Consider the following 22,519-nt stretch of genomic DNA (forward strand, 5'->3'; position numbering starts at 1 on the left):
CATGCTAGCATCATGCTAGCTTCATGCTAATCATGCTAGAATCATGCTAGCTTCATGCTAATCATGCTAACTTCATGCTAGCTTTATGCTAATCATGCTAGCATCATGTTAGCTTCATGCTAATCATGCTAACTTCATGTTAGCTTAATGCTAATCATGTTAGCATCATGCTATCTTCATGCTAATCATGCTAGCATTGTACTAGCTTCATGCTAATCATGCTAACTTCATGTTAGCTTAATGCTAATCATGTTAGCATCATGCTATCTTCATGCTAATCATGCTAGCATTGTACTAGCTTCATGCTAATCATGCTAGCTTCATGCTAATCATGCTAACTTCATTCCAATCATGTTGTCTTCATGATAAATCAAGCTGTATTCATTCTTAATCATGCAAACAACCAGCTAGACTAAATTGAACGTCTTAACTTTACGTTTATCCTGTGAAACTGCTCAGGCCACGCTTTTTCAATCCAACATAAAGTTTGTCTTCAAACTTTAATATCTAGTTATTATTATTATTTAAAGTTATGTGCCCTCATATTTAAAAGCATTAGCCTCCTACCCTCCTTGAAATGACCTCTCTTCACTTCCTGCAGGGAGAAGGATGATGTGATGATGGAGACTAAGCATCTGTAGTGTTAAACACACAGTTTAAATGTGTTAGGAGTTAGTCAGTGAACCTGTAGGGGAACTTAGGGAAGTCTCAGCTAGTTTGAGCAGCAGGTCAGACTCAGAAGGACTGACACCTGCATAGAGCCCATTAGGAAGAGCATTGTATGTGACTTGTATTAATAAAGTTTGGTCCGTTTGAAAATATTGCCTGAATGCAAACTGAACCAGAAAGAAATTGCAACATTGCAATCATTTAAGCCCTTGTTTCAGAACAAAGCAATTGATCTATGTGTGAAAATGTATGTGTGATCTCTCATTTAAAGTCTGTATTTAATCAGTGCTTGTGTGGGTCATCTGCATACGGTGAGGATAACCTTCATTGTAACTTCTGTTGTCTGCAACACATTCGCTTTTATCGTCACCTTCTGAGACAAATATATGTTTACATCTTTTAACATATAAACATTAGTGCTGTTAGAAAACATAAACAACCTTATGAGACAAGACAAGAGTTCACTGAGATAAGCCACTGAGCACTGGGCACTGATGTCCCACGATTATGTGACCCTGACTGTAAAATCCAGACTAGTGATGAGATGATGAGATTAGGATCATCAAAGTTTTATGTACAATGTTAACACAATTAATAGATGTGTAAAGTACTCAAGCATTTTTACTTTATCAAAGTCCATTTTTCAATATCTGTGTTTTTCTTTTACTTTAATACCATTTGAAGAATCATACTTTTTATTCCATTACATTTCGCATAAAAATAAATGAATACATAAAAAATCTAGTACTTAATTACAAGTAAAAAAACATATACTAGTTTGTGAAGTATTTAAGTAAAAATGCAATTGAGTAAGAAGTATAATGTTGTGAAGTAAAAGTTTGCAAAAGAAAAAAAAACACTCTGATAAGATACAGAGACTTTTTAACACTTTAGTACTTTACACCTCTGACAATAAATCTTCATGAGAACGGCACTTTTAAAAAAAGCAATGTTGTCTACTGATGAACAATTGTTAACAATAAAAAAACTTTATGTGTTTTATGACGGTTGCCATCCAGGTTAACAAAATACCAAATCGATGGATGTTGTCCAGAACTACATTATCCAGAAGAGCAACGGAGTCAGTGAACGCAGCCAATAGGAATCGAGAACGTGATGTGACGTCACACACTCGATCCTTTTATGTGCGAACTTGACTTGTATAAAAAATCGGCGCGAGGACGACAGCGTTTTCAAGTTTCTCAAACCTGCAGCTTTTGTTTTTAAGGTGGGTGTGCTTGTTATTTTATTATCAACTTTATTTTAAGATTCACACGCTAACGATTATACTATACATTCAGGTGCGGAGATTTATGGCCACCTGTATTGTTTTATTACGTGTATATATCATCACGTGCCGCGTGCATCTAAAGCTTATCAAACACTTGTATTTTTGAGTGATTATCACGGGGTTTATAGAGTAATACCGTTGGTTTGGTCACATTTAAAGTGACTTGGACGCTTAAGGTTGTCGAATAAAATAAATATTGGTAGTTTAACAATAGTTTGTGAAATATTTAGAAATATTACAATGCGTGATTGTGTATAAAGTGTAAAACCCAATTCCTGAAGTCTTTTTTAAAACTGTATGCAAGTCTTGCACGGATGAAGGATGGTCTCTTAATAAGAGAAGGATCTTAGTAAGACGTAAGTTACGTTTGTTTACTGATGCACATTGAAGCAGACCGCGTTAGTAAGTTTCGTATGAAGTGCAGTTTGGTAAACATCTGAATGTTTGGTGGGAATTGTAATGCCTGCATGCAGCGCGGTTTTCAGGTGCTTGTTGCAGATGTAAGAACAATGGGGAGCTGTGCACGAGGTAGTGTTTGACTCTTGTTTTGATCATTTTGTAAGATGTGCGTAACTGTGTCTCTACAAACACATTTTGATTGATATTCATTTTAGTTTAGAAACAGGAATGTAGCATTAGACACGAGACCCGAGTTTATATGTGGCAGGATGTCACACGTGCATGTGGGGGTTGTTTGTGCCACTATTTTTGAAAAAACACGCGCCAGTTTTTCCCCGCGAACCTGTAAATCATTCGCGCCAAATTCAGCAACATGTCAACACAAGTGCATTTCCGATGAGACTCGCGCACAGCCACCCAGCTGCGGTGGCTTATTTCATGAATATGATGGGGTGTTGTCTTGATGCTCATTGGCTTTATTATGTTGCAGTCGTCTTTGCGAGCCCTACTGAAAATTCTAGCTAAGACCAGCATAAGCTGCTAGCTGGTTCTTCCAGCCTGGCAAAGCTGGTGTGCCAGCTGGTCTACCAGCCTGACCAGCTAAGTCTTGCAAAACCAGTTTAAAAAGTGACCAAAGCACAGCTAGACCAGCTTGCTTCACAAGCTAAAACTTAACTGGGAGACCAAAACGTATGCTTTCACATGTTTTTATTTGGATGTGTAGTGCTTATGTTTTTATTTTGTTTTACAGACATACTCAGACCCATACTCAGATTTTTTCGAAGCAATGGCCTCTTTTAATGGTAAGAAACCTGTATTTGTGCAGCATTTGGTTATTTATAGATGGCAGAGATAACCACACTTTTTTTTTTTTAGACATTCAGGTTAAAGAGTTGGACAAACGTGCATCAGGTCAAGCGTTTGAAGTTATCCTTGCCAGTCCGGGACCGGATGTCAGGCCTGAGTTTCCACTCTCCCCTACGAAGAAGAAAGATCTTTCTCTAGAGGAGATCAAGAGAAAACTGGAGGCTGCAGAGGAGAGACGCAAGGTGCTTTTTCATATCTATGGTCCGAGCTGTGCGATTGAATGGAGGCTGGGACTCCTTGGCATATTCATTGATCCATGTATACTAACTGAGTCAGGGGTGTAGAGTTACATTCAATTTTAAAGTATGAAGAATTACTGTCACAGGAAAACCTTTACATATGCTATTATGATGCTCAAAGATGACTTTTGAGAAATAAAATGATCAATTGCAAGGGGAATTAAAAAATTTCTTAGTAGGTCTCAGTTTTAAAGGGGACATTTCACAAGATTTTTTTAAGATGTCAAATAAATGTTTGGTGTCCATAGAGTACGTATGTGAAGTTTTAGCTCAAAATGCCATATAGATAATTTATTATAGCATGTTGAACTTGTTGAAAAATGTGCCGTTTGTGTGTGTCCTTTTTAAATGCAAATGAGCTGATCTCTGCACTAAATGGCAGTGCCGTGGTTGGATAGAGCAGGTTAAGGAGTGGTATTATCTAGGGATGGGCATGATTAATCGACGATCGATAATTGATCGTTAAGAATTTAGTCGATGACGTTAATTTGTTATTGATTAATCGAATACTTTTTTTATCTAATGCAGGTTGCGTTGCCTAGCGTAGCGTGTGTCTTGAAGCAATTAAATGAATTTCACTGTGTGGCAGCAATTCAACATTTTACCACCAGGGTGCAATATTTGACACCATACTCCGTTATCTGTGACCTTCCGTTTTGATTTCAAAAAACAGACCTGCAAACTTGTCGCTTTTCGGCGACAATCGCCGTTTTCTTGGTCAATTGGGTCATTCACGTGAATCGCATAGAACCGGAGAGTTTTTTTTTAGGTGTGTGTGGGGGGGGGGGGGTCGGAAGGCTGCCCTTTATCTGAATGCAATGCGGGCTAGAATTGCCAAACATTATTGGATAATTCTTATACTTGACATTTTTCTGGGCCAATCGGAATCTTAGCATGCTTTCCTCTGGGCCAATCGGAATCTTAGCACTTCCTTCAGAATCTTGAAGACAGCGCGGTCCTTTGGATGAGAGACACACCTGGCTACCGCGCGAGTCTGATGGACACTTTTAACGTGAAGGAACCATCTTATTTGAGGTAAGTCAACTTTTTTGGACCAAAAACGACAACTAGTTGTTTGCTTGATTTAATTAGCGTTAGCTACCGCTTATATTGTATTTTTAGGAACGAGTCAACGCCGAGTAATGCACAAACGTAGACCTTGCATAAAGTTTGCCTATGCTTCGAGCAAAATGACTAATGTTAGCTAACTTAGCAGGACGAATGTTAGCTAGGCTTATCGTTACCTGGGTGTTCTGCCCGGAGTTCCGAGATATACGGCTACTAATCGAATTCTAAGCTAACGTTACCCTGAGTAACTTATTCATTATGGTGGCTGTGGTGCGCGCTTGCGCAGGCAGTCGTTCGTGGTGTGGGTAAATGTAACTGTTTACACAACAGCTGATGCGAGAGTAATGTTAAAGGAAAACCCACCCTTTTTCAACATTTTCCTATGTTTTTACCTCAACTTAGACTAATTAATACATACCTATTTTTTTTCAATGCATGCACTTAATCTTTCTACATCGCGTTGTGAATGTTTTAGGATTTAGCCTAGCCCCATACATTCCTGGTGGCTGTATACCTGGTAAACAGTAATTTTTAACAACATAGGGCTGTTTAGATAAAACAATCTGGCGAGCGTGTTGTCCTAGGATAATACACCAACAACCAATTTCTGTATAATAAAGGGCTACATTTTGCATCAAAGTCTGTCAATGAAATCTTTACATTGTATTGTTAGTTGAATTTACATTATGAACACTAGCACTTTGAGATTGTTTATTCAATGTAAGGAGCCCTACATATAAAATGCATTATTATTATAATTATTGAACAGAAATGTATTTTGATATTCACTGCATATCAGCCATACAGTATGGAGACACGTTGTTTTATCATATTAGTCCTATGTATGATAGTTTGCAAGATTATATTTTAATGATTTTAATTTACTTTCAGGCAATGGTTCTGGGCACTTTAGTGGAGCACTCACTGCCATTCACAATGGCCCGTCATCGTCAACCTTGCACAGACGCCGGCTGAGGACAAAGTGGCTCTGTCGCACGAAACTTTCACGAACATCAGCAAAATATATTTTTTTTCATTTCTGTCTGTCTCTTGTTGTTTTTTATTTCAGTGTCATGCTTCACAACACTTCCAGGCGTTTCCGTGAGTTGTAAATAAAAACATTTGTAAAATATTAAATGTGTCATTCTCTTTAAGCTTCAAGAATGTTTTAACAATGTTTTTTGATTAAAGTATGCTGATTTTTGTTAAGTCACGCTCAGAATCATATTAAAATCACAAAAATATATAGCTGGGGTTACCCTAAACCCCCCCCCCCCCCCCCCCCCCCCGTGCGTGCGACACTGTCACCTTTTTTACTCTGAGGAGTTTGCAGGTCTGAAAAAATAATCATGAAGAGGTCATGATTTTTTTGAACAAATGAGGTCTCTGTTTAAGAATGCGGCTCGCAGCTGCAGGTTCCGCTGCTTTAGAGCACCGCATATTCAAGCGCATAATATGGTCCGTTTGTCTAACTAAATGTAGTTGAACTGTTTGCCACAAGTTGATCTTGTAATAAAGGTCTCATGGAGGAAAACAAGCTGTATTTTCGTATTCAACATTTTTGAATAATAAGTTAAATAATTGTTATTTATTATAAAAAATGTATGATTAATCGATAGTCGATCGTTAATTCTCCCGACAATCGACTAAAAAAATTTAATCGAATGCCCATCCCTAGTATTATCCCCTTCTGACATCACAAGGGGAGCCACATTTCATTGACCTATTTCTCACATGCTTTCAGAGAATGGTTTACCAAACCTAATACCTTGTTCATGCTGTCAGTCCATATCTGATTTTAGTGCAAATCCGATTTGTATCGCAACTGTTCAGATCCAATCTGTACATTCTGCGGTGTTCCGGATTATCTGCACTGTTTTTATGGCAATGACGTCACGTTGGCATGACAATCTGTCTCGACGTCTGTTGTATAAACTATATTCCCAAATACATGGACTTTCCCAAACAGCCCTATCATTTTGTCAGAATTGGACTGCTGAGGTTGCATTTACATGACGGTGTGATGTAACTTTTGGATTTCCAGAAATGTGATTTGAAACTGATTTCAAGCTACCTCTGGATGTAGCCTGAAACAGGTTAGAAAAAAGCGGATTTCATGCGGTGTCAGCCGTTCACACGTTCTAATGTGATTTTATTCCAATCGGATTTGGACTGACTGTGTGAACAAGGTCTAAGTTACTGGGTAAATCTTTTTCACATTTTCTAGGTTGATAGAAGCACTTGGGACCCAATTATAGGACTTCAATGATATGTCCCCTTTAAATTTACTTTCATAAAGTCTTCAGTAACTCTAATGCCATCATTAATGTATTATGAGGAGCTCCGATGCAAAAGACACTAAACGCTTCACTTCAAATCCACTTAATCCTGGCCTCAGTACATGAAAAAACAACTGGTAGGCAGAATCCATTAAATGTGTAGTTCATCCAAAAATGAAAATTAAGTCATTTACTCAACCTCGAGTTGTGATAAACCCGTTTTAATTTCTTCTGTTAAAAAAAAGATATTTGTAATCATACAGGAAACAGAAGCACCATTGTCTTTTATAGCAAGTAAAACATACAGTGGAAGTCAATGGTGCTCACAGACTGTTTGGTTACAAACATATCTTCCTTTTGTGTTCAGCAGAACAAAGAAATGTATCCAGATTTATTGCAACTTTAGAGTGAGTAAATGACACAATTTTCATTTTTGGATAAACTATCCCTTCAAGGATAGTTTATCCAAAGAGTCAAGCTAATTTACAAGACATGTCAGATGCACCAAGGGTTTTGCATCTGAGCTCTTCATATGTTGATTGTAATTCACAAGCTTTGTATGTTGGATGGGGTGTAATAATGTGCTTTTTTTAATGATGTAATATTTTTTTAGCTTCAAATTTAATCTTCGCTGTAATTTTTCTTCTATTTAATGTGCAGTCTCATGAAGCAGAGGTCCTGAAGCACTTAGCTGAGAAGCGTGAGCATGAGAAGGAAGTGCTTCAGAAAGCTCTGGAAGAAAACAACAACTTCAGCAAGATGGCAGAGGAGAAACTTAACCAGAAAATGGAGGCCAACAAAGAGAACCGGTCAGCAATAATGGCAGCCATGAGTGAAAAGTTCAAAGAGAAGGTAAATGAGATGATCGTGTGTTGAATCAATACATACTAGTGTTGGGACGATAAATCGTGCGATTCTTCTTGCTATGCTTCTCAATGACTTGTGGTGAAACCTATAATTTGGGGTCGTGAGAAATGTTCATCTAGTTCACAAAAGTGACTAAATCAGCAAGTCATCTGTCTCTTACTATGGTTTGCATATGTTGTGAGAAATTAGGTGTACTTTAGGACCCAGGAGAAGCTGCACTAGAAGCTTTAAACTCATCAGATCAGATCATTTAATTAAAAACTTTATAGAAAAGATGGATTTGTCTAATTAAATATTAAGCAAAACATGCGTCGGTACAACTAGATTTTCTTACATGTGAAATTTTTTTGGATTTAAATTCAGTAGAGTACTGTCAACACAGTGGTACAACTTGGTAGTGTTTTCCCTTTACAACACAACTCCTTAAAACTTTACTTTAACAGCAACTAAAGTAATTTGCTCTTGTGTTTACTCTAGTGCCGCACTTCACCAGCTGCTAGTATCTCCTCCTCGTGTACTTTTACAGCTTGGTTGTACTTGTGTTGCTGACATGCTGCTCTTGCTCTCAGTTGTTGTTACTGTGCTCTTTAGGGACTGTAAATGTGCCATACGTAATTGCATCGCTATATCATTTATATCACAAACTGACTTTTATCATATAAAAAATTATGGACAATACGATATGGCACACCCCTGATGCCTATAAGCATATTTAAATGGCTGCTATTTAAACCTTTGCAAGCATTTTCATGATGATAAAGAATATTTATTATAATAATTATGTTTGACTTGTTGCTGATAAACTTACAGTGATTTCAGGACTTTTTACTTCTCAAAGAGCCATAATACACGAAAGCGTTGTGCATAAAATTGACTTTTGTTTAATGAACTGTTTGCGTATTCAATTTGTTCAATATTTTGTATTAAACAATTTAGCTGACTGATTATTGTGAATAAATATGTATACATACATAATTGACACACGCAGTACACACACAATACACAGACTATGGTTAACTTTATGCTCTTTTATTTTAGGACAAGAAGCTGGAAGAGGTTCGTAAAAACAAAGGACAAGGAGACCAAAAAGATTCACTGTGATGCTGAATGTTACAGTTACCAGGGATTCAAATGGGGGGGTTTACTTATCCAAATGTTTTCTTTATTTTTCTATTGTTGACCGTTTATTTCTTTGCAACTTCCACTCCTGTTTGTATTTCTGAGTATTTGGCAAAATGGGCAGGTATTCGGTTTGATTTCCACTGTTAAAAGCATATTCATAATGTTTAAATCAAATGTTTCTTTACTGCTCTAGTGTAAGGCACTTTTTATAGCTTAAAGAGTCAAAGTTTTTCTGTCAGCATGTGACTCTCATAGGCACAAAGCAGATAATGGGTACCATTGGGCTGTACATGACATGCAAAATTAGCAATGCACTTGGGCATCTTGACCATTAAAACTGTTGTTCCAAAATAAAATTATTCTTTAATCTATTATGGACTATGTGTGAAGAATGTGTAGTGTAAGAATTTCTGATAATTTCAAGTTATTTTAACAGAAATGCAAACTTTAGGATGGCGAATTCACTGTTTTGATCTGAAATGGGTCATCATTGTGATAAGGGCTGCAGCAATGCAATGTTGTCGATATAGACAACGATAATATGGTTAAATTCAGCATCGCGCACACAGAATTTCTACTCTATTAAACTACTCATGTAACATGTACTCATGTCTTTAAATAGGGAACACATTGAAGTGTTTGGTGGCTTCTAAATTCATCCCTGTTTGGATCCTAAGGAATGAATGGGGCTAAGCTAAATGCTAACACATTCACAATGCACTGTACAAAGATTAAAGTTTTCCTTTAAGAGTGCTCCTGGTTTGAACCTATGACCTTTCGTGCTAACGCAATGCGCTCACACAACAGGAGCAAACAATATTTTTTTTGGTTCTTGATCTACAATTCTGACAATGATATGCAAATGTTTTGTCAGATAATCTGTACCTTGTTTGTTGTTACTTAGACAACAAAGCCCCCTTTAAAAAAACAACAGCTTTAAAGCGATAAGAAAACATGCATGAATGAAAAACAAAAGCATTGGATGTGCTTGAGTTATTAGGTGGTACTCAAACTGTCTCGTGCACCATAATGTTGCCATAGGTTTGCATACTGCCTATCTTCAAACTGCAAATTACATTTTATTTTAGTACTACATTTCTTACACTTTTATTTTTGTATTTTATTTACATTTTTATGTGCATTTATAAGACCAGCCGACCATTTTACAGTGAGTTTAGTAGTTCATTTCAGCAGTGTATCAGAATTGCACAGCACCTGTGCATTATTTCACAGCCATCAATACACAACAAAGAGAGACAGATTTGCTTGCTTGCTTGAAGGAATAGCGAAGACTCAAAAAGCAATAATGTTGAGTAAGCCCAGTGTATAAAAAGAAAAAAACGCAACAAAGAAGCACATCTACCCTGGCCTAGATTAATTTTGTTCAAGGTGTTTTCTTTGAATTTTTCCACTTAATTAAGTTTAAGCGCTTAGAGAAATGCCTGTCATTTCTGAATATAAAATACAAATTTACTTTCTATAGCCTATGCATACATAGATGTATATGTGCACACACCCATATAAACAGTCATGGCCAAAAGTGTTGGCACCCTTGGTAAATATGAGCAAACATAGCTCAGTGATTCTTGGGAATTTGGATAAAACAGGTTTACATTTTGAAAAAAAAAAGTTAAATTACAAAATCTGAAGGTATATCATTATAGACCAAGGTCTTGGCTGCTCAGCAATTTACCGGTGCAACCTCCCCTGTTCGTATTTTTTCCATAAAATAGGCGTTTTTCCAGTTATTACTCATACAATATTTACTTTAAGCCTAAATAGAAAAAGTAATGTTTTAATTATTTAATAAACATATTTTTGTAATAATAGAGACTATTAATTTAATAACTCAACAGCACTGAAGAAACATATTGTAAGCGTATTCATTTAAAACAAATAAAACTCCGTCTGACGGTGGTGACATTGGCCTCATTATTCCAAAATGTATACCACTCAAGTCAATGGCTTCTTGCTTAAACTTTATGTAAATATTTGGTCCAAAAAATAACAATCCTGAGCACTGTGATGAACAAATATCAAATCATAACTTCCTAAAATACATAAAACCTGACAGAAAAGACAGAAAACGATATATTTATTTCATAATCTAATCTCATATTTTTATACAAAGATGACGGCGTTGACATGTTATGGTTGTCACAGTAGCAGTGTCCAAAAATATGAACAAGTTTAGGAGAAAATCGCAAACATACAGGAGCTTGAGTGATCTTGAAGCAGCTGAAGGTTTGAAAATGGGGTCCTCAGGAATACAGTTAACCCTATAGTTGTCTGATTTTATTGCTTCTTATAAATATCTGACGGTGGAGACGAATATGTGGGACACATTTTGAGCAATCACAAAATAATAGTAAATCTTGTTCAAAACTCGCTGTTTGTAGTTTTTAATACATATTACAATGTACTCTTTCGTGTGGTAAATATATTATTCAATTCAGTTATTACGTTTGGCTTTTTTAATCAAGTTGAAATGATTATCTGTTAACCGAGGACAGCTGATTTTGCAGGCAATGGGCCAGCATATAATCATTAAATGAATAAAAAATAAAAAAACCTATAAAATAACCTTACATATATGCAAAGGACCCCCTGATTATAACATTGATTCTTTTTCTTCATGAAAATGTTTTTAATTTCCAACAGAATTAGCACTTTTCTTAGTGGGACATGTTTTTACCAAAGTTTCAAGAATCAGTGAGCTATAAAAAAAGAATATACAAAGTGGCGGAGAAATTACATTATGAACTAAATGTTTTTCTCATATTCACACTGGACAAAATTATTGCCACCCCTAGAAAATATCTCTGAAGTATATAAACATTGATATTATAATTTTCTTAACCCCGTCAAGGTCACTGAGGTCTGGGGATCAGCTTCGACTGATCGTGCCCAGGGGCCTCATTTATAAAATGCTGCGTAAAAACCATCCTAAATTTGATCTTGCGATCATTTAACAAAAATGCGTACGTGTGATTCATAAACCGAACGTACGCGCAGAAAACGCGCGTACCCCTTTCAAATCTATAAATCAGAAATGAACTTGAACTTGTGCGCGCAGCCGAGCAGTTTCAGATCTCCGCCTTTAAACGATGCGTAATTAATGTCAGACATATAAAAAGCGCTTGTCAATGTTTAAACCCAATTTCAAACAGCAAGAATGGCTTATATTTTCAAAAACCTGCAGCAATCAGACAAGCAAAAGTGCGTACGTCTGCTCAGACACTGACGTGGCGCTAAGCACTTTTCCACCCCTTACAAAAAAATCCTGCAGGATTCCTGTAGGATTTTGGTCCTATGTGCAGGAATCCTGTAGGACAGAACAAAAATCCTCCAGGACAGGGCACATTCCTGCAGGAGTCCTGTAGGAATGAAGAATTCCTGCAGGTTTTATCATATACCTACAGGAATCCTGTAGGTATGTCTGCAGACATGTCTGTAGGACTGTTAAATGCCCTGCAGGAATTATGAAGGACTGTAGTTATGTGCAGGATTCCTGTGTGATAGAATAAAAATCCTATAGGACAGGGTTATTCCTGCAGGACTGTGTATCCTACAGGAATGTAGGATTCCTGCAGGATTTATTACCTATACTGTAGAAGTCCTGTAGGTCTGTTCACACACTTGTCCTAGGATTGTGCAATGTCATCCAGGAATGAAGAATTCCTGCAGGTTGTTCATTATTTACCTACAGAAATCCTTTAGGACTATGCAACACTACAGAAATGATCCCTGCCGGATTTAAAATAAAGATTTTATGTAAGGTGTTGCTATATGTTACATTTCGGATGGAATTAAAAGAGTTTATCAAGTGATAGACTTTATTACTTATAATTTAAAAGTCATGTAAGACAAACCTGCAGGACAAATGTACATGTTATATTGCTATAACTTTGCATGGGATATGAAAAAAATATATACATAGATGTAAACAGTCCACAAAGTAATTTTATTTAGCAGTGTGATTTAACATAAAAAAAAACTTATTAAAATCAGAGCTTTTAATTAAACTGGCCAAATACATTTTCCAAATAAAACAAAAGGTAATAGACAAACAAATAAAAACAAAATGAATAAGACTTATAATTCAGCCAGGTCCAGTCCACAGACTACCTTAGACCTTGAGAAAATCAGACATCCTTATATCATATAATATCATATCATATGTATATGTATATATATATATATATATATATATATATATATATATATATATATATATATATATATATATATATATACACACACACAAACAAACAAACAAACAAACACACAGATGCATACACATACATATATTAACAATCCTATGTATCACTGTACATATGTATTAACTGCAAAAGTTCAAGAATGCTCAAGCTATTTGTTTGAAATTATAAATATGTGACAAAAATGACTTTAGGGTAGGGTAATTCTGGACTACAAATCAGTCAACTTCCCATTTGTTGGGTTGAATGCAAAGTAAATTATGTACACATCCCACATTCTTTAAGTAAACACAAGTTGTTCTAATCTCATTGCACTTGATTAATTTGACATCACTTGAGATATAATTTTCCGTAACTATCCCTGACAAAATAGTTCCTGTTTGTCTGTCTTTAACCATGTTAAACCTGGTTGTACTAATTGGATCAATAAAGGCATAGCCTGTGTCAAGACCCACATCAACAAATGATCTGACCAGTGCCATTGTGCCTTGTTCTGTAACAACTGCGTGGTTAACTCTTCTTGACAGTGTTGTGCTTGCTTTTGAATGAACCCTGTTTCCATTAATTAAAGCTCTTAAAAAAAATGCACATTGGTCAACATTAATGTTTTGCTCTCGTAACAGAAACGACTCCCTTGGTGTTGGTGCTCTTAGTATAGGTGAGCCCTGAAATATTGTGTTTGTTTTTTTAACACAGTTTGTGGCAAGTTTGTACCCACGTAGCATACGCTCAACAAAGTCTGTGCTTGTTTTTTTAACACTGCCATTGTAAACAGTAGAAAAAAGTCTTGGAACACTTTGAAAAAGGGAAAAGCTATTAACTATTTGTTCTGGAACAGCCTGGGTGCCATGAAAGAGCTTTTGCAAGGTACCATTGTGACTTTCAAAAATAAATGCACTTTGGCACCATAGTGGACCCCAGTTTCGTACCGACTGTGCAGCATGCTCCAAAATGTGCACATTAAAACTGACATGACATTTGCCATACAATCTTTCAAAGCGGCTCACAAACGTTTTTAATAGGTGTTCAGCTACATCAATGTCATGAGAGGACATGTCATCTTTTAATAGACAGTAAGTTGCTTGGACAAGAAGTAGTAGGTGCTCCAGATATTCAGATGGTAAGATGCCAATCAGGCATGGAATACTATAAAATAAAAGGAAATTCCTATATTCTGAAGCCTTCCAGAATTTGCGCAACCTAACAGAGCGTGGAGGTCTTGTAATATTAACTGGTGGTTTGATTTTAAAAAGGCGTTTGTCAATAGTCGTAACTAATCTTCCCAAATACCATCTCTCTCCATGGTACATTGAATCAAACCATAGAGTCGTGAATTGCCTACTAACACCGAGTAAAATCCCATGCATGTAATCAAAAGAAAATCCCAGAATCATATTAAAATACATTAAGAACATTAAAGGGGATGGCCCTTTGACCCCCTTAACACATGTGCCAGTTTCAACTGCTCTTTTAACATCATCAAAATGCTGACTGTGGGTACGTGGTCTTGCATCTCTTTGTTGTGAAGCATACACCCTAGTAAAACCATTTCCTTTGGCAACTATTTCTCCCTTCTTATAACACCAGTTGCATCCATATTCCCCATTAAATTGCTTCGTGTTTTGGACCGAGCAGCGAGCAACAGAATCACACACACAGACAAGATTGAACACATGCATTTGTGTACTTTGTCCTTTGTGCTGTACTAACAGACCTTCTTGCTCTAACTGAATGCACTCATCAACAAAGGCCTGAAGAAAAGAATTCATTTCAGGCTTAGAAGCACCAAACCACAAACCTGCCAGGAGCACATGCTTATTTCTCATATCAGGAGGAAGTTCATTAATTACAACTTGAATTGGCCAAATGTGAAAAGGCGATGATTTAAAAATAGGGACACCATCAACATTCCATGTGAGTGAAAGGTTAAATTGACCCGGATCATTCAGAAGATCTACCGATTTATACATTGCACCATCAAATATATCTTGGACACTGTCTGGACTGCTTTTTACTCTGGTCCATTTGTAATCCAGGGCTGTTTTAAATTCTGAATCTAATATTTTTTCTTCAAGTTGCTTTCTGATTGATAATTTCATGAACATGTCACCAGATTCAATAAGAGAGTTCTTATCTCCAGGTTCAGAACCACATGAAGCACAATTTGCTGGGATTTCATTACCAAAGTAATGATGACATGTGGGGCAGATGTACACAATTTCAAATGAGTTACAATCAAATTCTTTCATGAACATGTATAGACTATTTTGTGCTCCATTGGTTCCTTCTGGACAATGTAAATTAATTAGATCTAATAAATCACCAAGAGCAGATTTTGTTGTGGTATGCCTAAGAGCATAGGATAAAATTGACAACTGAGATTCTTCTTTAGTAATCCTAGCGGTGGGATAAATTTTGTCTTTCACAGCTCTTGGGTTCTCATCAGCATTATTGTCCGTGTTGCCATGTCCTTCAACATCCATCTGAAAGAAATAAATATTCTTCTTTTGTTCTGTTAAATCTACACCAAACACTTACTACACTATTACACAGTTGAAAAGAAGAGTTACAGTTTGCTTAAGGATCGAGAGACATGATAAAAATATAATAGTTAAAGAAGTGAGCAAACAAAAGATAAATGTAAGTACTGTATATACAGATGTTGCCATTTCAGATGTACTTACTGTGGGGTCCTTAGGGGGTGTCATATGCCAGTTTTGTTCATTCTCATTGTCAGATTCTCCTTGCTATCACAAATGAACAAATAGTTACTCTGTACACAAACTACAAGCATTGATAAATGCAATTTTATTTTAATTTCTTAAAGAAAATGTGTTTTTTACCATGTTATGATGTAGTGTTGTGTTGAGTTCGTCCCACTCCTCTTCTTCACTTTCAGATGTGTCATCCTGGCAAATAGGGCAATGAACAAGTACGGCTAAAAGACAGAATACATTACAGTTATAGGAACAGCTGAATTAGTAGCAACCTACTGTGGAATGATGTGGTGCCTTGTTACATTGGGAACTGTTCTCTTCTTCACTTTCAGATGTGTCATCCTGGCAAATAGGGCAATGAACAAGTACGGTTAAATGACAGAAAACATTACAGTAATAGGAACAGCTGAATTAGTAGCAACCTACTGTGGAATGATGTGGTGGCTTGTTACAGTGGGAACTGCTTTCCTCTTCGCAATTAGATGTGGCATCCTGTTAATCAGAAACATGTAGTCAATAGATAGCCCAAGCTAACATATATAGATAGCTTATTTTGGTGCTTAAATTGAAAGATAATTTATGGTGATACTTATAATTATGACATGTGTTAGTGTACAAAGGAAGCACATTACAATAGTATGAGACATAATTTGCATTTAAGCTTTTATCATATGCAAGGTTTGTACTTACTTGATGCATTGGATCTTGTAACCATGTTTTGTAATGTTTCCTAAAACCTTAAAGCAACAGAAAAAAACCTAAGCTCCACATCAAATACTTAAAAGACAATCATATTTCCAATACAATGTTTAGTAGTACCTTTTTGACTATCACTCCATCTTCTTTTGGTAGCTGTTGGAATTATTCTCTTGTGTTGTAGGTACAACTTGTACTCCATTGTCTTTACTCCCTGCAAAATTAACCTCTGATTATTGCTGCATATTAAAAACTAACAATGTTAAGATATAGCCTAGATTTAGGGTCAAGTGACTGAAATGTTTCTCATGATCTTGAAAACTTTGCAAAATATGTTTGCTTAAATGTTTGAAAGTAGTTTTGTAGACAAATATATAATCTAGCAAGTTAAAATGTTAAGTGTATATTCTTCCATTTTTTTAAATACTTTTCTACTTTAGACATTATTGTTTACTTTGTACCATGATTACATTTTCTAAATGTGTAAAAATATGAATAAGTAACTTAATCTAAGTGACCCTAAACGTTTTAAAAATAGTATATAATATTGTAAATAAAGAAAATAGACTGTATAATATACATTTTATATTATTATGCAAATTAATAAAATAAATGTTATACTTATGCTGCGTTCCAGGCAACCCGTAACCCGTAACTCACGAGTTCAAAACCACGCCTCACGACTCTGAACTGGGAGTACATCGATCTAGTACGAGTTCACGGGTGGGAAGTCACGGGTTTGACTGCCGTTCCAGTGCACTTTCACCGGTAGAAGGTTGTAAAAACACGAGTTACGGGCTGCCTGGAACGCATAAGGTCGTGAGTCGTGGTTTTGAAGTCGTAACTCACGGGTTTAAAAACCTGCCTGGAACGCACCATTACAGTGAAACGGGTCTGTTACGTTGTTGCCTGGTTACTTTGTTTATCTTAAATTTCCGTTATTTTGTTGCTTGCGCAAACACTCGAGAAAAGGTCACGCGCTGTGTTTTCCAGACCAAGACGATCGTCGTTACTGCGCCATCTTTCGGTTATTTAGGTGAGTTGAACTTACATTTTCATCAATTAAAATACTTTAATGCAAAAACAAAAACACTGTTGAAGAATGTAGATGAAATTTTTTTAAGACTTTCTATAAATAGCAAAGATATTACCGTGCTTACTAACATAGGTTACTATAGTAACAGCTTAAAACCACACTGAAGTTGGTTTGTGTTATTTTCCAATCTCTCTCTCTCTCTCTCTCTCTCTCTCTCTCTCTCTCTCTCTCTCTCTCTCTCTCTCTCTCTCTCTCTCTTTCTCTTTCTCTCTCTCTCTCTCTCTCTCTCAGAATACATGTTATCTTTATATTGTTTTCTGCCTAGGCAACATGTGGGCATTAATTGAATGGAAAGAACTGGAAGCATCTCTTGACATTGTCAAGCGAAAAGACATTCTTCAAAGCGGTGTAGTTCATGAGGGGGATGTCGTTGATGTTAAATATGAAGATGAAAGCTCTCCAGCAATTGTTCTCAAGCTGAGTGGTAAATGTATTTTTTATTTAGCAAATGCTTTTAATCAAAAGAAGATAGCTATTTAAAAAATATATAGGAAATTTGACAATTAGGGCTAGACAAGTAAACGAGTATATACATATTTAGATTTAAATTCTTTTTATGCTCCTATAAACTGTAGCTATGTAACCTGAATCTAAACTATTCCTTTTAAATAACAAACCTTCTCCTGTACAGAAAATAAGGACAAGCTACTGAAATGTTTACATCAGATAGAGTTAGAGAGGAAGCAGAAAGAGGAGTGCAAGCTGCCTGAAAAGAGAGCTGTTAAAAGGAAGCAAATATTTAGTCCAGAAAATAGTCCAACATCAAGTCCAGAAAAGAGACCTAAAAAAGTACATTTTAACTTCCGGATACTATCCATTTATCCTTATATTAATTTGTTTGACAATTGCATGCTACTGATGTTATCAAACTTTATATTTTGTCTCTTAATTAGGTGGGAAAATCACAAAAAGACACACTGTTGTTTAATAAAATACAGGAAAAAAACTATGAAAATAACACAATAAATGATATGAGAAGGGAGATCAAGGCCCTCAGAACAGAGAATCAGGAGCTAAAGGCCCTGAACTTTAAGCTACAAAAAGGTAGGCTATATATACACATGTTAGCATTTTTTTCTTTGCTTTTAAGATATGTATTACAGAGTTTTTTTTAAACATTCGATTCTATTTATTCAACATTAGAGATTATTAACAGATTTGATGAGGTGCTACCTAAAAGCAGTGTAAACAAGCACGCTGCACCAACCAGCAACATAACAGTTGCGGCTTGTTCTGCCCTTCAACCAACCAATTCCGATCTCAGATCTTCTGAACAGGAACATGTGAGAAATTTATTTTTAAATAACCTTTTCAAAACACTTTGAATTTTGTGATTATGTAAAGCATAAGTTTATACTGAAAAATAAGTACATTATACGTATAAAGTGCAGATTTCAAGAAATTTATGCAATTCTACCTTAAAACATGCTTTACTAATTTTACCTGCTATATTATAATAAATGTGTTTTTTGTACAGGTCGAAATCCACAAAAAATTAAACATCAGGAAAGAGACGTTCCAAGCATGTGGAAGAGGAGGCACATCATGGTCAGCCATGGTTAAAGATTTAGCTGTGGCTGTTTTTGGAAGAGGCACACTGGCAACACACAGCCTATCTGGAAAAATTGGAAATGCCAATAAAGATTCACAAGCCAAGCCTCCATTAGACCCAGTAAAAGTAGAGCTTGTTTTAGGTATAAAAATGTTTTTTTATCTTTTTTGTTTTATATTGTTTTTATATATTTGTATGTTTGCTCTAACAGCAAACTCTTAATGGATTCTGCCAATATCATTATCTCATTATTTTATTAAATTTTTGATGGAAGTGGCGTTTAGCGGCTTTTAAATCTAAGCTCTTCAAATGTCTCTGGATATTACTATTTTGTTCTCACACTGAAGTTGTTGCTGTAATTTCTCTTTCAGACACTGTTCAGAAGAAATTTCCAGAAACTCCACGGAAGTTTCTTAGGGCTTCTTTACGAGAAAAAATGAACGATGAACACAAACTCGTAAACAGGTTTCACATTCTGAATAGATCGTTTCCTTTTCAAGCATTATTAATTACACATTTTGTACAACTGTATAAAAGCATAAATGTGTGTGTACATGTATTATAGGTCTATTTATCTTTCACTTTCTTAGGCAACAAAAAAGGGACTGTGTTACAATGCAATACTGAGAGGTGAGGCTCATAAATGATGGCATTCACTTTAACATGTAATTTTATGCTGTGTTACCTATATTGTAGCTATAATGTCTCTTTATTTCTTTCTAGAGTGCAGTGTTGTTTTTGCTGTGATGGTTACAAGTTCTGCTCAGAATGTTCTCTTTATATTTTGTTATTTTCCAGACCCTTGTGTGTTAATAAATACTAATCAGTTACATTTTATGAAGTTGTTTCTCAATTCTTTTCTGATGTGCTTAATAAATATGAGGCGCATATCCTTGACTTTAAGAAGTGTTTTGTTCGACTGGATTCTTTTAGGATTGCTGCAGAAGTCCTGTAGGATTTTAACATTAGTGGGTAGGTTTCCTGTAAGTCTTCTACAGGATTCCTGTAGGTTTCCTTTATAATTCCTACATACGTCATGCAGGCTTCCTGTAGGAAACAAGCAGGAGTCCAGTAGGAAACCAGCAGGGTTTCTGTAGGAACCTACAGGCTTCCTGTAGGAAACCAGCAAGAATCTTGTAGGAAACCAGCAGGATTTCTGTAGGAACCTACAGGCTTCCTGTAGGAAACCAGCAAGAATCTTGTAGGAAACCAGCAGGATTTCTGTAGGAAACCTGCAGGCTTCCTGTAGGAAACCAGCACGAGTCCAGTAGGAAACCTGCAGGCTTCCTGTAGGAAACCAGCAGGATTTCTGTAGGAAACCAGGAGAATTTCTGTAGGAACCTGCAGGATTCCTGTAGGAAACCAGCAGGAGTCTTGTAGGAAACCAGCAGGATTTCTGTAGGAACCTGCAGGAGTCTTGTAGGAAACCAGCAGGATTTCTGTAGGAACCTGCAGGAGTCTTGTAGGAAACCAGCAGGATTCCTGAAGGAAACACACAGAAGTCCTGTAGGAAACCAGTGGGAGTCCTGTAGGATCCCGCAGGAAAATGATCACGAAAATCCTGTGGGATCCTGTAGGAATGTGCAGGTATGTGGTGTGTAGGTCCTGCAGGATTTTTCCTGCAGGATTCCTGCAGGATTTTTTTGTAAGGGACGTCAAAGACGGTTTTTATAAATATGGACTTTGCCGTGGATTTTCGCCTACGCACACTTTACGATCAAATCTGTGCGTACGCAGGCTTTATAAATGAGGCCCCAGGACTAGATTGAAGACCAGAGGTGATCGCTCTTTTACAGCAGTTTCTCCCAAATTGTGGAATGAGCTACCACCGCACATTAAAGCTGCCCCTACTCTCCACACTTTTAAATCTCGTTTAAAAACTTATTTTTATTCCCTAGCATTTCCTGCACTATGAAAGCTATTGTGGTCTTCGTTGTCATTGTTGGTGTTATTTTATTTATTTGGTGTTCTATTTTTTTTATTGTCATTTTACTTTTATTTGGTCTTCTTTTTATTTTAGTTGTATTTTTTAATTGTAAAGCAATTTGGTAACCTTGAGGTTTGTTTAAACTGTGCTCTTTAAATAAAGTTGGATTGGAATTTTCTTAACACAGCATTGAGACTAAAAATGGCTTCCATTTCACGAGAGAATAAATATGAAGTAACACAAACCCCAAGTCCATCAAAATCAACCAAAAAATGGGTCACTGCACAAATTCAAGGTTCTGCCACATCCACCCCAGTTCCCTGAACCATACAGAAAATGACTGAAGAGGAGAGAGCAACGACATATGAAGGGCCTGCAGAATATCTGTATGGAGGAATAATTGAAGATCACTTGACATTCATTCTTCAACCTCATCAGCTGTTAAAGCTGTTAAATAGAGGGGTGACAATAATTGTGTATTGGAGAAAAAAATATATATTATAATGTTATTTCCCCTTCACTTTCAATAGTTTTACTTCAATGAAACATTGTATTTTGGTGACTTGTTTCAAATTAAAGCTTATAAGAAGAAACATATTATTTTTCTATAGCTTTCTTTGCTCGTATTTACCAAGGCTGCAAACACTTTTGGCCATGACTCAAACTGATTTTGCCAAGTGAGAGATGTTCTCAGGGCAACATATTGTGTTGACCCAAGGACAACATTTTTCTAAATAAAACCTAAACCCACCCCAAACCCCAACCATAACCAAACCCTAAAATCAGAGGGACATGATAAGTGAAAAACCCATACCTAAATGGGTCAGGGCTGTTTTTGTGGCAAAAGAGGAACCTACACAAAATATGCAGGTGGTCTTAATGTTATGGCTGATCAGTCTCTCTCTCTCTCTCTCTCTCTCTCTCTCTCTCTCTCTCTCTCTCTCTCTATGTATATATATATATAGATAGATATATGGATTTCTGTCTCCCTCTAGTGTACAGGTTTGTATTACTATTTTACCCATTACCAAGTGGGTTATGTTTCATGGGGCTGAATAATATAATCAAGCAGTAACTTAAGGTTTTTAAATGATTCACACGCATCCTCACTCTCTCAAATCAAATGTGCTTTATTATGATGACAGTTTATGAAATGTGTGCATTATTTTCTAATAATTCAACAGCCCATTGTCAGTTATTACTTCAAAACAGAACAAAAGACATTTGTACTTTAGTATTGTTAGTGGTAATAGTCAGGTCCCTGGTCTGCCAGAGGATTTGGTGAAGACCCTTTGTTGTTCGAGACAGCTGGACTAGATTACCTGCATAGATCAAGAACTTTATGTTGGAGTTATGTAGTGTGAGACCAGTTTTTAAGTATTGTGCTTATTCATTAATGTAAATATTCAAGAGGTTTGGTGATAGTGGGCATCTATGTCTCACCCAATCCTTCAGTACAGAATTTTGTTTATTTTTAATTTGATTGCTTTTATAATGTTGTATGTGTTAC

At 36.2% G+C, this 22,519-nt stretch overlaps 2 protein-coding genes across 2 annotated transcripts; both read left to right on the plus strand.

The window, feature by feature from the left end:
- The first annotated feature begins 1,779 nt into the window (after window positions 1-1,779).
- Window positions 1,780-9,172, plus strand: stmn1a (stathmin 1a). Its single transcript, XM_065294983.2, has 5 exons — window positions 1,780-1,897; window positions 3,111-3,162; window positions 3,236-3,408; window positions 7,473-7,664; window positions 8,718-9,172. Exons 2-5 carry the CDS (start codon window positions 3,147-3,149, stop codon window positions 8,778-8,780), a joined length of 444 nt encoding a protein of 147 aa, XP_065151055.1. The 5' UTR covers window positions 1,780-1,897; window positions 3,111-3,146; the 3' UTR covers window positions 8,781-9,172.
- An 8,614-nt stretch (window positions 9,173-17,786) lies between these two features.
- Window positions 17,787-19,729, plus strand: LOC135780047 (uncharacterized). Its single transcript, XM_065290998.2, has 7 exons — window positions 17,787-17,954; window positions 18,162-18,319; window positions 18,424-18,574; window positions 18,674-18,813; window positions 19,008-19,224; window positions 19,454-19,539; window positions 19,673-19,729. Exons 1-7 carry the CDS (start codon window positions 17,801-17,803, stop codon window positions 19,727-19,729), a joined length of 963 nt encoding a protein of 320 aa, XP_065147070.1. The 5' UTR covers window positions 17,787-17,800.
- Window positions 19,730-22,519: the final 2,790 nt, after the last annotated feature.

The sequence above is a fragment of the Paramisgurnus dabryanus genome, chromosome 19, assembly GCF_030506205.2.
Source record: "Paramisgurnus dabryanus chromosome 19, PD_genome_1.1, whole genome shotgun sequence".
Classification (NCBI taxonomy): domain Eukaryota; kingdom Metazoa; phylum Chordata; class Actinopteri; order Cypriniformes; family Cobitidae; genus Paramisgurnus; species Paramisgurnus dabryanus.

Coding starts and splice junctions, on each gene's coding strand:
- stmn1a (XM_065294983.2), top strand. Junction 3,409..7,472: donor CTGCAGAGGAGAGACGCAAG/GTGCTTTTTCAT, acceptor TTTAATGTGCAG/TCTCATGAAGCAGAGGTCCT. Junction 7,665..8,717: donor GTGAAAAGTTCAAAGAGAAG/GTAAATGAGATG, acceptor CTTTTATTTTAG/GACAAGAAGCTGGAAGAGGT.
- LOC135780047 (XM_065290998.2), top strand. CDS start 17,801: ATGTGGGCATTAATTGAATGGAAAGAACTGGAAGCATCTCTTGACATT. Junction 17,955..18,161: donor AATTGTTCTCAAGCTGAGTG/GTAAATGTATTT, acceptor TCTCCTGTACAG/AAAATAAGGACAAGCTACTG. Junction 18,814..19,007: donor GATCTTCTGAACAGGAACAT/GTGAGAAATTTA, acceptor TTTTTTGTACAG/GTCGAAATCCACAAAAAATT.